We start from the raw sequence: 17,718 nt of genomic DNA on the forward strand, positions 1-17,718 counted from the left end.
TCCCTCTTTCTCTTCTTTCTTTCTTTCTTTCTTTCTTTCTTTCTTTCTCCCCTTCCTTCCTTTTTTCCGTATTGTCATTTAGCTTTTAATCATTTAGCATATTTGGGTTTTTAAGTCCTTTCCACTGTTTTTTTTTTTGGGGGGGGGGGGTTATGAGTGATGGTCACTCATTGGTCTGTTAGGGGTATAGTGTCCAAATTTGGTGTCAATTCGTCCAGTGGTTTTTGAGATCTGTTAATCCCACAAACGAACATTACATTTTTATTTCTATAGATTGCTAATTTCCATATTCCATTATGCTACTCCTCTCTCTTAATTTCTATCGAGGCAATTTACTGGCCAACTTGCTTCTTGTCATCCATTTAACTGACTTCAGACAGTTGTTTCTGCTTCAACAAGCGGCTCTTATCTTTATTTACATTTCGTGCATTGCAATAACACTCATTACCATAGTCATAGAATCATAGAATCATAGAATCATAGAATCAAAGAGTTGGAAGAGACCTCAAGGGCCATCCAGTCCAACCCCCTGCCAAGAAGCAGGAATATTGCATTCAAATCACCCCTGACAAATGGCCATCCAGCCTCTGCTTAAAAGCTTCCAAAGAAGGAGCCTCCACCACACTCCCTCTGGGGCAGAGAGTTCCACTGCTGAACGGCTCTCACAGTCAGGAAGTTCTTCCTAATGTTCAGATGGAATCTCCTCTATCTTACCCATAAGCCAATAGGTTGGAGATGGGACTTACAATACATTTAGTTTTCATAGAACCAGCATGGAACTCAATGTATATACAATATTTGTAATAATTTTGTATAGGAAACCAAGTAAGAGAGAATGTGGAACCGCGCAAAAGCAAATGGGCCACGTGCGGATAGTTTCAGAATTTTTCAAGATAAGGGATATTTCAGATTATTTCAGAAATAGACGGTAATTTTATACACAAAATAATAATTTTGCAGATGAAATTTGCCTTTTTTTTGCTGCAGCATCACACTCTAGCTTATGGTTTACTAAGACTCCTAGGTTCCTTTCATTCAAATACATAATTTTGCATATGAAATGAGTAATAATTTGTATATGAGTTAATAATTTTGCATATGAAGTGAGTTAATAATTTTGCATCTGAAATGAGTAATAATTTTGCATCTGAAATGAGTAAATTTTTCATATGAAATGAATAATTTTGCATCTGAAATGAGTAATAATTTTGCAAATTAACTCAATTAATATGCAAAATTATTATTTTTCATATGAAATGAGTTAATAATTTGTCATATGGAATGAGTTAATAATTATTTTTGCAAAATAATTAACTAATTTCATATGCAAAATTATTTTGCATATGAAATGAGTTAATAATTTTGCATATGAAATAATAATTTTGCATATGAAATGAGTTAATAATTTTGCATATGAAATGAGTAATAATTTTGCATATGAAATGAGTAATAATTTTGCATATGAAATGAGTTAATAATTTTGCATATGAAATGAGTAATAATTTTGCATATGAAATGAGTTAATAATTTTGCATATGAAATGAGCTAATAATTTTGCAAAATTATTAACTCATTTCATATGCAAAATTATTATTTTTCATATTAAATGAGTTAATCATTTTCAATGAAATAAGCTAATAATTTTGCATATGAAACCAAACGGGAAGCACGTGGAACCATCCGAAAGGGAACAGGTCAATCGTGGCAATTCGAGATACGGAATGTAAACAGAAGTAGATTGTGTACACAATATTTCTCATAATTTTGTGCCTATTTTGTATGTAAAACCATACAAAAGGGTATCAACAATGACACAAAAAAGAGAAAACGAGTGGAAAAAAAGAGATAGATGTTTATTAGAGATCTCTCGGGTTCCCCACCGACGATCGAGACGAAATCCTCGCTCGTTGTCAGAATCGGAGGGATCCCGCGTATACGGAGCGCCCATCCCGAGCCCGCCTGCGTGCGCCTTCATAGCTTGCGGAGCTTCTGGAGGAGCATGGTGCGCACCTCCTTGTTGGTGACGTTCTCCGCGATGGACTCCAGGAAGTGCCTCTCGTTGGCTTTCCGGAGGGAGCTGCCCAGCGACTCGTCGGCCTCGTAGAGGACCTCGTACTGCGAGAGGACCTCCAAGGAGAGGACGAGCAGGGCCTCGGCGGTGCCGTCCTCGGGCAGCATGGCCGCCACGTGCAGGACGTGGCAGAAGATCTGGACGTAGGTGAAGGAGAGCTCCCGCCGCACGCCGCCCCGAGGGTCCTCCGCCCGCCGCATGCCGCGCGCCGACTCCTTCGCGGAGCCCAGCAGGTCGGAGACGCTCAGGCAGTAGAGCCGCGAGAGGTGCTTCCAGGCGGTTGAGGGCATCCACCCCGCGCCACTGGAGCCACACAGGAACTGGAAGACCCTCAGGAGCAGCACCGAGAGCTGGAGGTGGAAGGCGAAGGGGCGGAATGATGCAAGAGAGAAGACACAGAACAATGGTGTACATATTTACATTGCCACCACATGTGATGTACATTCCCATTTCTTGGGAACCCCTCCAATATTTTTTTCAAACAGCTCTTATCCATATTATGTATCTTTATCGGGGTCAAGTACTGTCAATGTGAGGTCTGAAACTAGGCAAGTTAAGTTTATATATCTGTGAAATATTCAGAGTGGGAGAAAGAACTCTGGTCTATTGGAGGTAGGTGTGAATGTTTCAATTGGCCACCTTGATTAGCATTGATTAGCCTTTCAGTTTCAAGGTCTGGCCGTTGAATCCTTTGTGGTGTTAGCTGGCCCTGATAGTTTCCTGTCTGGAATTCCCCTGTTATCTGGGTGTTGTTCTTTATTCACTGTGCTGATTTTAGGGTTTTTTAAAATAACGATAGCCATATTTTGTTCATTTTCATGGTTTCCTCCTTTCTGTTGACATTGTCCACCTTCTTCTTGTGGATTTCAATGGCTTCTCTGTGTATGTACCGTGGTATGGTTGTTGTTAGAGTGGTCCAGCATTTCTATGTTCTCAAATAACATGCTGTTTCCAGGCTGGTTCATCGAGGGCTCTGCTATGGCTGACTTCTCTGGTTGGATTAGTCTGCTGTGCCTTTCATGTTCTTTGATTTGTGTTTGTGCACTGCGTTTGGTAGTTCCTATGTAGACTTGTCCACAGCTGCATGGTATCCAGTAGACTCCGGCAGAGGTGAGAGAACAATTAGACTTGCAATTAGCAAGCTTGATTTGCAAGTCTTTGAGTGGGATCCATCCATGCTAATATAAGTAACCATGAAGATAGCATAGTCAGTGAGTGAGGGCATCTGCCTGGAAGTAGCCTAGCTTTTACAGAAAACCCACACAGACAGATAGATTTCTACATAAAAACTCCAATCATCACCCAAGTAAAAAAGAAGCACCATTAAAGCTTTGGCAGACCGTGCGAAAAGAATCTGCGAACCCCTCCTCCTCCAAGATGAACTGAACCACCTCAACTGGGCTCTCCAGGCCAATGGAGACTCCACCTCAGACATCAGAAGAGCTGCAAGACTGAGAACAAGCCACGAGAGTCAAGATGAAGATCCACCCAGAGGAAAAGTGTTCTTGCCATACATCAAGGGAACCACTGACCGCATAGGGAAGCTGATGAGGAAACACAACATACAAACCACCTACAGACCCACCAAGACAATCCAACAAATGCTACGTTCAGCAAAGGACAAGAGGGATCCTCTCACCTCTGCAGGAGTCTACCGTGTACCATGCAGCTGTGGACAAGTCTACAGAGGGACCACCAAACACAGCATTGCCTGAACACGAATCAAGGAACATGAAAGGCACTGCAGACTACTCCAACCAGAGAAGTCAGCCATAGCAGAGCACCTGATGAACCAACCTGGACACAGCATATTATTTGAGAACACAGAAATGCTGGACCATTCTCACAACCACATGTCGGACTACGCAGAGAAGCCATTGAAATCCACAAGCATGTGGACAATTTCAACAGAAAGGAGGAAACCATGAAAATGAACAAAATCTGGCTACCAGTATTAAAAAACTCTAAAATTACAACAGCAAAACAACAGAGAGTAAACAATCAGGCACATCAAATCACTCTCAACAAAAGATTTCCCCCAGGCACTTCCAAACCATTAAATGCTAATCAAGGTGGTCAGTTGAAACATTCACACCTAGCTCCAGCAGACAAAAGTCCTTTGTCCCACCCTGGTCATTCCACAGATATATAAACCCATTTTCCTACTTCCAACAGACCTCACTACCTCTGAGGATGCTTGCCATAGATGCAGGCGAAACGTCAGGAGAAAATGCCTCTAGAACATGGCCATATAGCCTGGAAAAACCTACAACAACCCAGTGATTCAGGCCATGAAAGTCTTTGACAATGCATCCTAGCCTTTCTTCCCTTTGAACTGTTTGCTGCCATGGAGATGTCCTTAATAGTTAGCCTGGGTGGTGTTCACTCGCCCTTGATTGCTTGCTGCCTGGAAACATAACAATAAACAAAGGATGTTCAGGCAGGAAGCAATCCTGGATAGCATGTAATCCTATGCAGATGCTCTCACTAATTGACTATGCTATCTTCACAGTTACATGCTAATGGAGGGATATCATTAATTTGCACTTGCTAATTGCACCCTGTATAACAGAGAATGGTTCTTTCTCCTACCCTTGACATTATTCCACAGGTATATCTATCTTCCACTTGTTTACTACCATTAGATCCTCTGTAGATGCCAGTAGCTGTTATGCAGTGCGTGTTTTTATTCCAGCAACCAAACGCACAAAAACCCAGACGCAAAATAGTTTCAGACCAATAGTCAAGGTAAACAGAAAATCTTTACTCTCTTAACTTTGCAGGGAGTAAAGATGGAACTCACTGCTCAGAGAGATTAGGAAAGCCCCTCCTTTAGAAACCTTTAAAAAGAGTCTCAAGACCTGGCTCTGCCGTTGCGCTTTCGGAGAGTAGTCACATAATTTTATGCTATTACTCCCTTAATGTTCTTGTCCCAGGAGTTTCTCCCCCCCCCCCCCCCCACTCTCCTTGTACGTAGGTTTATTATCCCGTCTCTCCATGAGTTCTCCCTACAATTAGTTTTACCCCTTTATCTCACCCAGAGTTTTTATATCATTTTATGTACATGCGGCCCACTCTTTGTCTTTATGTTCGGTTTTAATGTTCTTTGTATATTGTTTATATGCTTTGATGTTGTATACTTTACTGTTATGTTGTTTATTTTATTGTAATTATGTATTTTTTGTATTGTAATCTGTTGTTCGGGCTTGGCCCCATGTAAGCCGCTCCAAGTCCCCGTTGGGGGAGATGGTGGCGGGGTATAAATAAAGTTTATTATTATTATTATTATAAAACAAAACTGGCAATGCAGCACACAAAAATCAGCAGTGCAACATATTTACACAGTCTTTGTAATATGCATAAAATAAAGCATCTTCTAAGCAGCAAATGAGAAATCAAAACAACCTGAAGTAAATAGCTATTTCACCATCAGCATCTCCTGCTGGTACTCCACACTGGTGGAACAGAACTCCAGCACCCACCGCACTATATTCAAAAACCTCAAACAGTTATAGCCCCTTGGATGTGGCACAAGATTGCTGCTTGACCTACTTAGTCAGCTGAACAAGATCATTACAAACAATAAGGTTTTTCTTCACACATATTCTTGTGTCCTGCAAGGACTTACCATAACAGTAGTCACAGATACAGGCGAAACATCAGGGGGAGCAAATGCTGCTAGAACATATTGGCTATACGTCTCAGACGTGACATGACAACAACACTCCAGATTGAACCACACTTTGAAATACGTGTATAGAGTGGGGCACATCCCCCAAAATGTGCCCCGCATGTGACCCTCCCTCCTTGTCCGTTCTCCGGCCAGGTTTCGTGCAGGGCGGGAGGTGCAACGGCGTCTCTGGCTGCCTAGCAGATGGCCTCTTTGAGCAGTGCTTGTGTGCCCGCGACTGTGGCTATGATGGGGAGCCGGTCTGCGGCTCGGACGGGCGGCCCTACCCCAACCGGTGCCAGATGGAGGCAGCCGCCTGCCGGAACAGCACCCGGATCGAGCCCGTCCCTATGGCCCAGTGCGGGAGGGGTGCAGGTAAGCAGGGAGGGAGCCTCTGACCTGGGGTCGGTTACAAGTCTTCTCTTTTATTAAATTTTAAAGTTGTAAACATAGGTAGAATAACACCCGGAACAGTACTTTCCTTCGTTCAAATATTATTTTAATTTATCAGTTACGGTTTAGTTCTAGCATATGGTTCAGGCCTAGCGTATGGTTCAGCCCTGGAACATGGTTCTGCCCTGGCGTATGATCCAGAACTGGTGTATGGTTCAGCCCTGGCATATGGTTCAGCCCTGGCATATGATTCAGATCTGGCGTACAATTCAGACCTGGCTTACCGTACAGACCTGGCATACGGTCTGGACCTGGAATACGGTTCAGACCTGGCGTATGGTCCAGCTTTGTTGTATGGTCCAGACCTGGCATACACTGCAGACCTGGTATACAGTTCAGACCTGGCATATGGTCAAGCCCTGGTGTACGGTGAATGTGACAAGAAAATCGTATCAGCATATAAAAAGATGTTGATTTGTGCTTTAAGCACCTTAGGCATATGTACCTTGGTCTTTCAAGTGTTCAGGTAGATCATGTACATATAAGCTAAAAGCAGTGGTGCTCAAATACACCCTTGTCTGACCCCTTTATATGTGTGTACACTGTTTGTCATGACTTCTTGCATCCCAAATTGCACATTCAGGTAGGTGTTTGTGTAAAGTGCTTTGATCAGTGTGCTGGCAACCCAGTGATTCCAGCTATGAAAGCCTTTATTATTTATTTATTTATTTATTTATGACATTTATATGCCGCCCTTCTCACCCCGAAGGGGACTCAGAGCGGCTTACAAGATATATTTTCATTCAATATATTATATTATTAGCATAGTACAATATCAGTATTATATATTACTATATTGCACTATACCATTATATGTAATATTATTAGTATTATTACATGTAATATAAATATATAATTATAATATTGAAGTATTATTACTAGCACTATATTGTATTACATTATAATACTATAAATATTATGCGTATATACAATATACTATATTATATTATTAGTAAAGACAAGATGGAATTGACAGCACAATCATGAATATGCTTTACATATATACACATAGTAATGCTTCCTTCCCTTGTTCCCTTCTTCCCGCAGCCAAAAGCACACCAGAAGAGAGAGGGATCCTCTTGCAGAGCCCAGCCCCGCAGGAACCCACAGGTGAGGATCCGCCAAAAACGTCCCTTTCCCTCCTTTCCTCTTCTGGTTTTGCTCCTCCTACTGGCTGCGCATGGCCAGTGGCAGCACAAGGCCCAAACGGCCCTTCATAAACAGGCCCAGTCCTTTAGGTCACACATTCTTCACAGTCCAGAACAACAATCAACAAAGGCTGGGTGGCCATCTGTTGAGGGTGCTTTGATGGTGCTTTTCCTGTATGGCTGAAAGAAGGGGGTTGGACTGGGTGGCCCCTGGGGTTGCTATTATTATTATTATTATTATTATTATTATTATTATTATTATTAAGGCTAGATGGCTGTCACAGGTGCTTTGTGCTTTTCCTGCATGAAGGCAGAAGGAGGTTGGACTGGGCGGCCTCTGCCATTGCTCTTACAGTAGAGTCTCACTTATCCAACCTTCACTTATCCGACATTCCATCTTATCCGATGTTCTTATCCAATGCCCCTGCATGGCAGAATAAAGGGGGCAGGATTAGATGGCTCATAGGGTCTCTTCCAACTCTTCTACTTCTTTTTCTTCTTATTATTATTATTACTGAGGCTGGGTGGCCTTTTCTTCGGGGGGCTTTGATGGTGCTTTTCCAAAATGGTAAAAAGAAGGGGGTTGCATTAGGTGGCTCATGGGGTCTCTCCCAACTCTATTATTATTCTGTTATTGTTGCTGGATGGCCATCTGTCAGTGTGTGTGTGCTTTGATTGTGCTTTTCCTGCATGAAGGCAGTAGCCCTCCCACTAGATGGCCCATAGAGCCTCTTCCAACTCTATTATTATTATTACTTACTAGCCATCCCCTGCCACGTGTTGCTGTGGCCCACATGGGGGTTCTGTGTGGTAGGTTTGGCCCAATTCTATCGTTGGTGGGGTTCAGAATGCTCTGTGATTGTAGGTGAACTATAAATCCCAGGAACTACAACGGCCAAATGTGAACATTCTATTTTCCCCAAACTCCACCAGTGTTCACATTTGGGCATATTGAGTATTCGTGTAGAGTTTGGTCCAGCTCCATCATTGTTTGCGCCCACAGTGCTCTCTGGATGTAGGTGAACTACAACTCAAAAACCAAAGGACACTGCCCACCAAACCCTTCCAGTATTTTCTGTTGGTCATGGGAGAACTGTGTGCCAAGTTTGCTTGAATTCCATCGTTGGTGGGGTTCAGAATGCTCTTTGATTGTAGGTGAACTATAAATCCCAGCAAGTACAACTCCCAAATAATAAAATCAAATTTTTTTTGAGTGAAGAACATACATTGGGTTGTTAGGTGTCTTGTGTCCAAATTTGGTGTCAATTCGCCCACTGGTTTTTGAGTTCTGTTAATCCCACAAACAAACATTACATTTTTATTTATATAGATCATTGAGTGGAGGCTGGATGGGCAATCTGTTGGGAGTGCTTTAGTTGTGCTTTTCCTGCATGGCAGATGGCCTTTGGGGGCCTCTTCCAACCTATATCCCACTCCCTTTGTGTCCCGATTGCAGAGGAGGGCCCCACGCATCCGCTGGACTTCTCCTACTACTCCTACGAGTATGACCCAGACCCTTTCGCCTCTGAGGGAGGAGACGCTTTTGAACTGACGACAGCCGCTGCCAATGAGGACAGCATCGCTACAGCAGCAGCAGAGAGCAGTAGGGTTCATGGGGTTGCAGTCACGGCTGGAGAGTGAAGGTAAGCACCTGGCAAGGTGTCACAGTCCCCTGGCTATCATAGAGCAGGCATGGACCAACTTCGGCCCTCCCTCCAGGTGTTTTGGACTTCAGTTCCCACAATTCCTAACACCCGGAGGGCTAAAATTGGCTCATGCCTGCTACAGTTCCTCTCCAAAAGGAATTATCCAAGGCACACAGGAACTGCGGATACCAGGTGCCTTGATTGTTCGGAATACATGAATCATGCTCTACGGCACATAGATACGGGACTTATTATGTTTATTTATACTTTGATTATTCTCTTAAGCAGCCATGTAGAGTGGAGAAAAAAAAAGGATTTCGTCGGATACCAATTGTACAAGTTCTCCCACTTAAAAGATGAGAAAGGCCTGTAATTGACATCATAGGTAGACCTCAACTATGAGAGACAACATGAGAAAACACATCCAGAAAATCACATTCTCTGATTTTTAATGAATTTATTTGCAAAGATTCAAATAATTTATTTATTATATTTATATGCCGCCCTTCTCACCCTGAAGGGGACTCAGAGAGGTTTACAAGGTATATATTACATACAACAGGGGTCCTCAAACTATGGCCTGGGGGCCGAATACGGCCCTCCAAGGTCATTTACCCGGCCCTTGCTCAGGGTCAGCCTAAGTCTGAAACGACTTGAAAGCACACAACAACAACAACAACAACAACAATCCTATCTCATCAGCCAAAAGTAGGCCCACACTTCCCATTTAAATAATAATAAGTTTATATTTGTTAAAATGTTTTCTGCACTACAAATAAGATATGTGCAGTGTGCATAGAAATTCATTCATGCTTTTTTCAAGTTATAATCCGGCCCTCCAACAGTTTGAGGGATTGTGACCTGGCCCTCTGTTTAAAAAGTTTTAAGACCCCTGACATACAATATATTATATTATTAGCATAGTACAATATCAACATTAAACATTGCTACATTGTACCATACCACTATATTGTAATATTATTAGTAATATTATATGTAATATAAATATATAATTATAATATATTATTATTATGTTGCATTACATTATAATATTATAAACATTATATGTATATACAACATATTATATTATATTATATTATATTATATTATATTATATTATTAGAATAGCACAGGAGACAAGGTGGAACTGTCCCCTGGCCCCCTCTCTCTTCACTCTGGCCCAGAGCGGCAGTTGGTGCTGCGGGGAGGGGTCTCCAGGTGATGACATATTTAACCACATAATGAGAGGGGGGCTACCACCTGATTCTTGGAAACAGGCAGAAATACTGACAATTTTAAAAGAAGGCCCCATTAGAGGTAACGTCCTATAGACCAATAAGTCTGACGAACTAAGATTATAAAATTTTCACAAAAATCTTGGTGAGAAGGTTAGAGAAGCTCCTTCCAAAATGAGCTTGGTTCAGTGCTCTCTGGATAAGGGTGTACTACAACACCCCCAAACCCTGCTTGTATTCACAGTTGGCCATGTTGGATCTGTGTGCCAAGTTTGGTCCAGACCCATCATTGGTGTGGTTCAGAATGCTCTCTGGATGCAGGGTTGAACTATAACTCTCATGGGTGGGTCAGTCCCCCAAACCCTCCAGTATTTTCCATTGGTCCTGGGGGTACAGTGTGCCAAGTTTGGTCCAGATCCATCATTGATGGGGTTCTGGATGATGGATGAACTATAACTCCTGTCTGGGTGGGTCAGTTCCTCTCCCCTTCAAAAAATGTTCTGTTGATCATGGGGGGGGGGGGGGGTCTGTGTCCAGGTCCATCATTCATGTGGGCCGCAGTGACCTGTGGATGTGGGAGTCAATCAGAAAGCTGAGAGAAACATCACCTCACTTCCTTACACATACATTCATACATTCACTTTAATATAACAATAAGTAATATTATATAATATAGTATAATAAAAATATAATATAGCTTGGGGATTTGAAAAAGATATTGTTTGTTTTAGGAAATTTGGTAATATCTCTGGATGCAGGGTGAACTACAAGTCCCGCGTCGATTGATCATTCTCCTCCCCCCCCCCCCCCCAAAAAAAGTTCCTCCAGTATGTCATGTTGGTCACCAGGGTTCTGTGTGAGAAGTCTCCAGATCTGTTGTTGGGCGGGTTCAGTGCTGTCTGGATAAGGGTGAACTACAACTCGCAGATCCCAGGTCAATCTTCCCTAAAGCCCGACTGTATGCACAGTTGGCCATGTTGGATCTGTGTGCCAAGTTTAGTCCAGATCTGACATTGGCTGGGTTCAGTGCTCTCTGGATAAGGGTGAATTACAACTCCCAAAATCAAGGTGACCCTAAACCTAACCCACAAACCCCAGAAGTATGTTCAATTGGTCATGGGACTTCTCTGTGCCAAGTTGGCTCCCAGTCCATTGTCGGGGGGGGGGGGGGGGGTCACAGTTTCTCTGGATGCAGGTGAACTATAACTCCTGCAAGTCAATGTCAGTGTCCCCACTTCACCAGTGTTAACATTTGGGCATATATTTGTGTAAAGTTTGGTTTTGGTCCAGATCCATCATTGTTTGAGTCCACAGTGCTCTCTGGATGTAGGTGAACTACAACTCCAAAACTAAAGGACACTGTTCACCAAACCCTTCCAGTATTTTCTGTTGGTCATGGGAGAACTGTGTGCCAAGTTTGATTCAATTCCATCATTGATGGAGTTCAGAATGCTTGTTGATTGTAGGTGGACTATAAATCCCAGGAAGTACAAATCCCAAATGACAAAATCATAATTTTTGGAGTGATGGTCACTCCTTGTGTTGTGAGACGTTTTGCTGCCAAATTTGGTGTTCATTGGTTCTTTTGTTTTTAAGGTACTCATTATGCACAGAGCATTTTTATATATATAGACTGTCCCCTGCCATGTGTTGCTGTGGCCCAGTCTGTTGATCTGGAAAATAAAGTAATGAGAAAGTGTTGGTTTCTAATATATGTAATGTCTTTATGTTTGTGGGTAAACAGTATTTCTTGCTGTTTCTTTGCCAGTGTTGATGTGGAGATTGTCTGGTTTGCCTACTCTGGGACATATAACACATCATTGTTCTTCTTTAGGGGTCCCTTTCAAATCTTTGGTACTGCATCTCTCATATACATATGTGTGAGTGTGTGAATGGCTGGATGGCCCTTTGTCAGGAGGGCTTTGATTATGTTTTCTTGCCCTGGTGAAGGGAGTTGGACTGGATGGCCTTAAGGCAGCATTTCTCAACCTGGGAAGTCAAGACACCGGGGGGGGGGGGGGTCACCAGGGGGGTGTCAGAAGGGTCTCCAAAGACCATCAGAAAACACAGACTTTTCTGTTGGCCCTGAGGGTTCTGTGTGGGAGGTTTCCCCCAATTCTGTCGTTTGTGGGGCTCAGAATGCTCTTTTGATTGTAGGTGAACTATAAATTCCAGTAACTACAACTCCCAAATGTCGAGGTCTATTTCCCCCAAACTCCATCTGTGTTCATATTTGGGCATATGGAATATTTGTGCCAAGTTTGGTCCAGATCCATCATTATTTGAGTCCACAGTGCTCTCTGGATGTAGGTGAACTACAACTCCCAAACTCAAGGTCAATGCCCACCAAACCCTTCTAGTGTTTTCTGTTGGTCATGGGAGTCCTGTGTGTCACCTTTGGTTCAATTCCATCATTGGTGGAGTTCAGAATGCTCTTTGATTGTAGGTGAACTATAAATCCCAAGAACTACAACTCCCAAATGACAAAATCAAAATTTTTTGAGTGAAGGACACACATTGGGTTGTTAGGTGTATGCCGTCCAAATTTGGTGTCAATTCGCCCACTCGTTTTTGAGTTCTGTTAATCCCACAAACGAACATTACATTTTTATTTATATATGTATTGTCGAAGGCTTTCATGGCCGGAATCACTGGGTTGTTGTAGGTTTTTCTGGGCTATATGGCCATGTTCTGGAGGCAATTTTTCTCCTTATTTATATAGATGTATTTCTCCTTTATTTATATAGATGTATTTATATCTGTATAGAGATAATACATATAGATGCAGATAAGATATGGTGAATGGACTAATCAGTAAACAGATCTGTCTACCTTATCTATCTCTTGATCTACTTCTTCCCCTGCAGAAGCCCTTCTTTGCCTGAGCATGAGAGAGGCTGGAAGGTCCCCTGCCATTGCTTTCGCTCCGATGGGTTTGGCTGTGGAACAGGAACGCACTAGAGGCTGCCTCCACTTGCAAAGATGTGTGGCCCTGCCGCAGCAACAGCCTTCACGCCTTGCCTGCCCCTATCCCGCCTCCTTTCGGATGTCTTCTCCCTCCTCAGGCTCATTTTCTGCAGCCAGGATCACAGAACGGTTTCGTTTTGCTGCTCCGGCTCATTTTAAAATGGGCCGATCGTTGGTTGGCCAGGAGGACTTCCCGCTGCGTCCCTGCAAACGTAAATCCTCGGGAAGGTCAAGAGTTCTGCTCGTATTTATTGTTAAAGCAATCCTTGGATGCCTCCTCTTTGGGGAGTGGGCACAGAGGAGATCCACGAACCTGCTTAGTCGCCTCTTCAGTTTCTCTGACACTGGGCACCCCAAGCTTTGTGGACAGATAGAGAGGGTGCCCTGCGTGGCTTCTTTGCTTCAGTCCCTCTCGACGCGAACTTCCTCTCTGTCAGTTCACGCAAGAGAGAGCCATACGGCTGCAGCTTTGGATAGGGCTCCATCCTTGCGCTCGATCCTTTGCGGGAGGGTTGTAAGTGGGGAGAAGTTGGATTTAGATACTGATAAAATATTTTATTAAAAATGGATTTCTAAAAGAAATTCCCTCTCCAGTGATTGATTGCGGAAGGAGTGTTTGGTGTCCTTCCGTTTGGTGGGGTGGACGGCAACCAATTGCTCTTGGACTTTGCAGTATTTGGACCAGCCTTGGCTACGATTCCCTCCTTTGCCCTGTTCTGCAGATTCCCTAGGATGGAATCCACTCACAAGAAAGTTTGGAAATAAGATTCCTTTATTATCATCCTGATCAATACAGGCCAGGCTGGAGAGAAAGTTACTTCCAAGCTTTCGCGCAAAAAACATTTCTAATATCACCAGGCAAAATACCCCTCCTTCTTCTCGCCCCTATTTTGTTTCCCTACAAAGGATGTTCATTCAAGATTTCCCCGGACCCACTTCCTGTGGACTATTTATTTGTCGTGTCAAGGCAACCAGTCAATTATATTACATTTCTAACAGAAACAAAGCAAACAGACAAAATACAAATTTTGTGAGTTTGGTAGTTGATTAAATGTCCTTTGACCAGTATCTGGCCACTTGGAGTGCCTCTGGTGTTGCCCCAAGGATGTCCTCCATTGTGTATGTGGCGGGGTTCAGGTTGCATTGCAGCAAGTGGTCAGTGGTTTGCTCTTCTCCGCACTCGCATGTTGAGAATTCAACTTTGTAGCCCCATTTCTGAAGGTTGGCTCTGCATCTTGTCGTGCCAGAGCGCAGTCTGTTCAGCGCCTTCCAAGTTGCCCAGTTTTCTGTGTGCCCAGGGGGGAGTCTCTCATTTGGTATCAGCCACTGGTTGAGATTCTGGGTTTGAGCCTGCCACTTTTGGACTCTCACTTGCTGAGGTGTTCCAGCGAGTGTCTCTGTAGATCTTAGAAAACTATTTCTAGATTTAAGTCGTTGACGTGCTGGCTGATACCCAAACAAGGGATGAGCTGGACATGTCTCTGCTTTGGTCCTTTCACTATTGGCTGCTACTTCCTGGCAGATGTCAGGTGGTGCAATACCGGCTAAGCAGTGTAATTTCTCCAGTGGTGTAGGGCACAGACACCCCTTGATAATGCGGCATGTTTCATTAAGAGCCACATCCACTGTTTTAGTGTGGTGAGATGTGTTCCACACTGGGCATGCGTACTCAGCAGCAGAGTAGCATAGCGCAAGGGCAGATGTCTTCACTGTATCTGGTTGTGATCCCCAGGTTGTGCCAGTCAGATTTTGTATGATATTGTTTTTAGCGCCCACTTTTTGCTTGATGTTCAGGCAGTGCTTCTTGTAGGTCAGAACACGGTTCAGAGTGACTCCCAGGTATTTGGGTGCGCTGCAATGCTCCAGTGGGATTCCTTCCCAGGTGATCCTCAGAGCTCGGGATTCTTGTCTGTTCTTAAGGTGAAAGGCGCATGTCTGTGTTTTAGATGGATTAGGGATCAGCTGGTTTTCCCTGTAATAGGCAGTAAGAGCACCTAGAGCTTCGGAGAGCTTCTGTTCAACCATCTCAAAGCTCCCTGCTTGCGTAGTAATGGCACGATCATCAGCATAGATGAAACTATCTGTCCCTTCTGGCAGTGGCTGGTCATTTGTGTAGATGTTGAACATGGATGGAGCAAGCACGCTTCCCTGAGGCAGGCCGTTCTTCTGTTTCCGCCACCTGCTTTTCTGGCCCTGGAACTCAACAAAAAGCTCCTGTTTTGTAGCAGGTTTCCTGTGGCCTGAGAGCAATGAAACTTGGCCCAGTTCTGAGTCCTACTCTCCATGGGTGCCACCTAGAGACACACACTTCTCTCATCTTTTTAAGCAATTGTCGACAGGTTGTTCCAAAAGCCATGTTGTGACTTCAGAAATTAGAGTCTCCATGTCATGAATGACTTTCAATAACTTTTAAGCATAGGTTCTTTTTATTTTAATTTCCAATGTGAGGGTATATCAGATTACAGAAAACATTTAGACGAAGAATGACATTGGACATACAGACATACAGATTCTATGCAACTACATTGGATTTACAATTACATTGGTCAACAAACAAACAAAGGGGAATTACATTTTCACTCAACATTCTCACACATGTACACGCATTCATCCACATGCATCCAAATATTACCATATCCTTTTCTCCCTCGTTGAAGAAGTACCTGTTAGGCCAGACCCTGATTTCCTGCAGCCTGCCAATGTATAAAAAACTTCCATAACACCAAAACTTCAAAACACCGAAATGCCAAAACTTCTTTCCCTAAGAACAATGCCAGGGACCAGATCCCTGTTTTCCATACAGCAGAACCTGACTCCCTGCACAAAATCTAAGACTCCAATGGCACATTTCTTCCTCTTCCCTTGAGAAAGAAGCCCCAAAGTGACCAGAATCATGCTTTCCCATAGCATATCTGTCACTCTCCTTAGGTACACTATCTCTCTCCTTCCCATGGAGCAGAGCATAGCGGGTGAACCAGACTCCTCAGGTCGGTCACAATTTGAGCATTATTAGACCGAGTCTTTTATGGGAATATTCTGTTGATGTAGTCCCAAAGTTGTAAATTAATGATAGACTTCCATCCTGGCTCCATCTCAGTTTCCTGGCCAGATAGAATCATAGAATCATAGAATCAAAGAGTTGGAAGAGACCTCATGGGCCATCCAGTCCAACCCCCTGCCAAGAAGCAGGAATATTGCATTCAAATCACCCCTGACAGATGGCCATCCAGCCTCTACTTAAAAGCTTCCAAAGAAGGAGCCTCCACCACACTCCGGGGCAGAGAGTTCCACTGCTGAACAGCTCTCACAGTCAGGAAGTTCTTCCTAATGTTCAGATGGAATCTCCTCTCTTGTAGTTTGAAGCCATTGTTCCGCATCCTAGTCTCCAAGGAAGCAGAAAACAAGCTTGCTCCCTCCTCCCTGTGGCTTCCTCTCACATATTTATACATGGCTATCATATCTCCTCTCAGCCTTCTCTTCTTCAGGCTAAACATGCCCAGCTCCTTAAGCCGCTCCTCATAGGGCTTGTTCTCCAGACCCTTGATCATTTTAGTCGCCCTCCTCTGGACACATTCCAGCTTGTCAATATCTCTCTTGAATTGTGGTGCCCAGAATTGGACACAAAATTCCAGGTGTGGTCTAACCAAAGCAGAATAGAGGGGTAGCATTACTTCCTTAGATCTAGACAAGAAGATGTTGATCTTCTCGATTGGTGTTGATCTTCCTTCTTAACATAAAGAATGTTGCAAACATTTTTGTTATCACTGTCCCAATTCTTATCAGAGTTTACTCTTCAGATCTCATTAACAGGTTTCAATCACAAAGCAGCAAGCAGGTAGTTAGTCATTGCAGGCCTTAATATTGTACTGCTGATTCCAAAATTATTAGCTCCATCCATACATCCTTCCATGCTTCCAGTCATTCCCACATATCATTTTAAATTCACATTTATCAAATTTGCACATTGAATTTATTTCATCCACACCTGAGCAATACTTCACCTTCAAAAAGAACTTCCTTGTTGGAAAGAGGTGGAAGTCTGATGGTGCGATGTCAGGTGAAGAAGGGGGAATGTACTGCTACCCCTCTATTCTGCTTTGGTTAGACCACATCTGGAATATTGTGTCCAATTCTGGGCACCACAATTCAAGAGAGATATTGACAAGCTGGAATGTGTCCAGAGGAGGGCGACTAAAATGATCAAGGGTCTGGAGAACAAGCCCTATGAGGAGCGGCTTAAGGAGCTGGGCATGTTTAGCCTGAAGAAGAGAAGGCTGAGAGGAGATATGATAGCCATGTATAAATATGTGAGAGGAAGCCACAGGGAGGAGGGAGCAAGCTTGTTTTCTGCTTCCTTGGAGACTAGGACGCGGAACAATGGCTTCAAACTACAAGAGAGGAGATTCCATCTGAACATGAGGAAGAACTTCCTGACTGTGAGAGCCGTTCAGCAGTGGAACTCTCTGCCCCGGAGTGTGGTGGAGGCTCCTTCTTTGGAAGCTTTTAAGCAGAGGCTGGATGACCATTT

At 43.5% G+C, this 17,718-nt stretch overlaps 2 protein-coding genes across 4 annotated transcripts in view; one reads left to right on the forward strand and one right to left on the reverse strand.

The window, feature by feature from the left end:
- The window catches only part of CPAMD8 (C3 and PZP like alpha-2-macroglobulin domain containing 8), a 78,007-nt gene extending 64,235 nt beyond the window's left edge, over window positions 1–13,772 (forward strand). For all 3 annotated transcript variants that reach the window (XM_067473551.1, XM_067473552.1, XM_067473553.1), the window contains 4 exons: window positions 5,898–6,116; window positions 7,242–7,304; window positions 8,799–8,985; window positions 13,091–13,772. In XM_067473551.1, the coding sequence (XP_067329652.1) occupies window positions 5,898–6,116; window positions 7,242–7,304; window positions 8,799–8,983 (467 nt within the window). In that variant the 3' untranslated portion in view covers window positions 8,984–8,985; window positions 13,091–13,772. The remainder of the gene's footprint in view (window positions 1–5,897; window positions 6,117–7,241; window positions 7,305–8,798; window positions 8,986–13,090) is intronic.
- Window positions 1,833–2,442, reverse strand: LOC137097868 (gem-associated protein 4-like). The gene has a single exon (XM_067473132.1). It carries the CDS (start codon window positions 2,359–2,361, stop codon window positions 1,972–1,974), a length of 390 nt encoding a protein of 129 aa, XP_067329233.1. The 5' UTR covers window positions 2,362–2,442; the 3' UTR covers window positions 1,833–1,971.
- Window positions 13,773–17,718: the final 3,946 nt, after the last annotated feature.

This window comes from Anolis sagrei, chromosome X (assembly GCF_037176765.1).
Source record: "Anolis sagrei isolate rAnoSag1 chromosome X, rAnoSag1.mat, whole genome shotgun sequence".
NCBI classification, from domain to species: Eukaryota; Metazoa; Chordata; class Lepidosauria; order Squamata; family Dactyloidae; genus Anolis; species Anolis sagrei.